The sequence below is a fragment of the Fulmarus glacialis genome, unplaced genomic scaffold (genome assembly GCF_000690835.1).
Source record: "Fulmarus glacialis isolate BGI_N327 unplaced genomic scaffold, ASM69083v1 scaffold16731, whole genome shotgun sequence".
Lineage (NCBI taxonomy): Eukaryota > Metazoa > Chordata > Aves > Procellariiformes > Procellariidae > Fulmarus > Fulmarus glacialis.
Window position 1 is genome coordinate 2,557 of NW_009194849.1, and position 3,769 is coordinate 6,325.

Consider the following 3,769-nt stretch of genomic DNA (forward strand, 5'->3'; position numbering starts at 1 on the left):
GGGGGGGGGTGGGGGTGGGGGGGGGGTGGGGGGGGGGGGATGTTCTAGGATAGAGGGAACAGGGTTGGGGCTTTCACCAAGCTGACCACGGGTCGGGGCCATTCTCTTCTCGCAGCACCGAGCCGTGGTGTACATGCTGTATGGGGTCCTGGCCGTGCTGGGCAGCATGGGGCTTGTCTACCTGATGGTCATCCTCTCCCACTGCCTTGTCCTCTACTCCGTTGCACTGGCCAAGCAGAAGTGGCTCTGCTATGTGGCCGGGCTTTGCTGTCTCGCCTCCTTCAAGGTGGAGCCATTCAGCTCCTGGCAGGGAGGGGAGGTGCTGTCTCAGAACATCCATCTGCCTCATTTCCAGCCCACTTGCATCCCTCTCCTTGGGTTTATCTCCAGGGAGGGCTCCTGGGGCACCCCCAAACCGTGGGCACTTCTCCTGGCTATATCAGAGCTCCCACAGGGGTTGAGAGGGAGGGGACTGTGGTGCCGCTGAGCTTGGGAATAATCCCACAGGAGCTATGTCATGTTTTGGTGGCTTCATGCTGGGCCAGAGTTCCGGACACCTGAGTCCTTCTTGCTGCTCAGGCAACAGCTTGTCAGCCAGGCAAGACGTGTTCCTGTCCTGTGCCTCAGTTTCCCCACCTGTAACAGAGTGCTGGGATGAGTTCAATGACGCCTATGCCTATCTCTTAGGTCTCTGCCTGGTTAAGACTTTCTCTCACTGGTGGGTGGAGAGAAGCCCAGGAAGGACCTTATAAAGCTATTCAGTCCCTCTGAAGGACAGTGCTGCCTGTCTTTGCCTGCTGCTTACCTCCTGAAATGCGTTTCCCCCCCCTCCATCAGGCTTGTGCTGGCTTTCCTTCACCTCCTGGGGAGGGTCATGTCCCTGCGACAGGGTGACATTCCCACCCCAGGCCAAAGCTTGTGTGGTCCACAACTGCTTGGTGAAGACATGGCCAAGAGGATCTACCACTTCCCGGCTCCTCCGGGATGCAGGAACCAGCTAGGAAACCGAGCCCCAGTTTTCTCCTTCCAACAGCAAAGCTCATTAGCTCCAGGGACAATTGGTTTTGGAGCATAATTAGAGGCTTTGCCTACTGCCCTGGGAGCAAATGTCCTCCACAAAGTGAGGGAGCACAGAAGTGACACCACATTCCTGGTGGTAACTCTTTGTTTCTCATCCAGAGCGGGTTTGTAACGGGAGCTTTTGATCTTCAAGATGTCCTTTTCTATGGAGGAAGCAGCTTCACCATCATGCGCTGCATGAGCTTTGCACTCGAAAGCTCTGAGAGGAAAGAGGGCATCTACTCCATCTTCGACCTCCTCAAGTACAACTTCTACCTCCCCTTTTTCTTCTTTGGGCCTGTCATGACGTTTGACCAGTTCCATGCCCAGGTGAGTGCTCCTGAGGCCAGGCTGGAGGCCAGGCTGGAGGAGGACCTCTCCCCGTGTTTATTTGCTTGGGTTTAATGGCTACAAAAAACCTCTGTTTGCCACAGTGAAGGTGCAAATATTTGTAGAGCTTCTCGTGGTCACGTAGAGTGTGTGGCCATAGTCTGGGCTGGGCAACGATGACATGATTTGGGGGGAGAGGGGCATAAACTGATGGGTTTTTAACCTTACCTTGTGGGTTTTTTTGGCCATTTCCACTGATCAGTACAGGAGGGAAGATGTTGCTGTGGTGAAAACACCATGCTGGGATGAGGAGGGGAGGGTTCAGCTCATGTCCTTGCTCGCTGGGCACCTGCACTGCTCAGTGCCTCGGTTTCCATGCACTGTCACCCCAGCAGCTCCATGCTGCCCCACTGTGCGGTGCTGGGAGGCCACGGTAAGTGGCAAACGTGGTGCCCATCCGTGGGACCTCTGCACGTTGGGGGCTGTGAGAGCAAGGGAAGTCTCATGTTTCCATCCAGCTGGTTCACCCAAGGAGCATGAATTTCTGGAGATGGTCTGTGTTTCTTAACATGAAGTTATTTCTCTAGAAATAAGTAAGATTGGGTGGAAGGCTGTGTTGCAGCAACCGGGGGCTTCCTCTGTTCCCCATGAAATACCCTGGTGCCCCAAGTCCTTGCCTATATCACATACAACCGAGGGGACTTTTTTGAAGAGCAGACTCCAAACAGCAGTGGAAAATATCAGCGGAAGCATAGGCTGGGACCAGCTGACCTCTGGGGCTGTTTCACATCCAAAGATCAAGCAAAACGGCAGTGCTTTTTCCCTCCTCCCTTTTCCCATCCCAACGTCCTTTTACACCAATGATCAACCTTGGTCATCAAAGCAAACTGGTACTGCTTGCTAAGGGAGGGACCTCTTGCTTGGTCAGCAATTGTGCTGGGAAGGATTGCCACCACCCCTTTGTTTTCTTTTAAAGAAGAGCAGCTACATTGAATTTTGGGACCCCAATTGACATCTGGGTGCAAGAGCTTTTTGGAAAAACATGTGTGAACACAGGGGAGAGGAGCCAGAGCCTCCCTGGTGAGGAGGAGACCAAAGACCCACCCAGTCCAGCACTTTCTCTCCAACATTGGGCTGGTAGTGGTTGCCTAAGGAAGGGTCTGCACTGGTCTTGTTTCCTCCAGAGAGCAGGATGAGCCCTGATCCAAGTCCTTGCTAGTTCGTTCAACTGGGGCATGACAACCTCATGCTGCATTCTGAAAGGATGAGAGAGCAGGATTGAGATACCTTGGGTCTTGCAGGATCGAGATCCCTTGGGTCTTGCAGGATCTATTTAAAAGGACTTTCATAGCATTTGACCCTGAAGGTCATAAGGTCAGCTCTGGTGTCCCCCATGAGGATGCTCATGGTGCATTGAGTCCACCAGCAGCCCATTCTCAGCAGACAAGCACCAGGGATGACCAGGCCCCAGCTGGACTCTTCTCCCCAGGCTGCTGGAAGAAATGTTTCATCCTACGGCTTCATCTTTCCAGTTGTGTCTTATCTGAAGTCCAGGCGAGTGTGGCTCTAGCAGCTCCACTGTCCAACCCCCTCCGGAAGGGGTTCAGTGCCCTCCTTACCCCATGTTCCTCTTCCTTCCCCAGTTTCCATCAGTCTTTCCTATGAGATGGGCAGCCCTGGCTTCTTCTAACACTGCAGACAGGTATCTATAAATCAGGGCATTTAACTGCTGGTGTCTCCAAAACCTGAACTCCCACCGCTCCTGCAAGGTTTGATCTGGAGGGTCCTGTTCCTTTTGCACAGCCCCAAACCATGTTTATAGCCACTTACTGCGCAATCCTTGCCCTCTGTTTCTTAAAACTCTTACACCAAAGGCACAGTGAGTAAGTCCCCAACCCCTTTCCGATGCCCCAGCCAGGGGTCCTGTCTTGGCTTGGCCACCACTGCCATCTCCTGGCTAGATGCCCCCCTGCACTGCTGGAGCTGCAGTTAATTGCAGAGGTGAATTCCTAATTGCCCAACAGCAATTAGGGGAGCAGGCAGATGGAGTCCCTTCCCCAGCGTGGGGTGGATGGCTCAGTTAGGGAACGGATGGCTCAGTTAGCTCCTACTGGTGCTACGTCCTGGTGGAGCCTTTGCACGCCCGTGTATGATGGGAACCCATCTGTACCAGGGCTTGGCCAGCCCCATTTGAGCTGAAGAGCATCTTCCTTACTAAGATCAAGGGAACAAATTCACTTCTGTAGGTCTGGAAGTGTGGGGGACACAGCCCTGATCCCAAAGGGGTGGTGGCAGAGCACTGCCACCATACGCAGACGTGAGGACAAGAGGAAATGGCCTCAAGTTGCGCCAGGGGAGGTTTCGATTGGACATTAGGTAA

The 3,769-nt window shown here is 53.7% G+C and overlaps 1 protein-coding gene across 1 annotated transcript in view; it reads left to right on the forward strand.

Annotated features, from left to right (window-relative positions):
- HHATL (hedgehog acyltransferase-like) overlaps window positions 1–3,769 on the forward strand; it is a 13,773-nt gene that overhangs the window by 1,679 nt on the left and 8,325 nt on the right. The window contains exons 4-5 of the mRNA XM_009587909.1: window positions 116–319; window positions 1,180–1,389. Of these exons, the coding sequence (XP_009586204.1) occupies window positions 116–319; window positions 1,180–1,389 (414 nt within the window). The remainder of the gene's footprint in view (window positions 1–115; window positions 320–1,179; window positions 1,390–3,769) is intronic.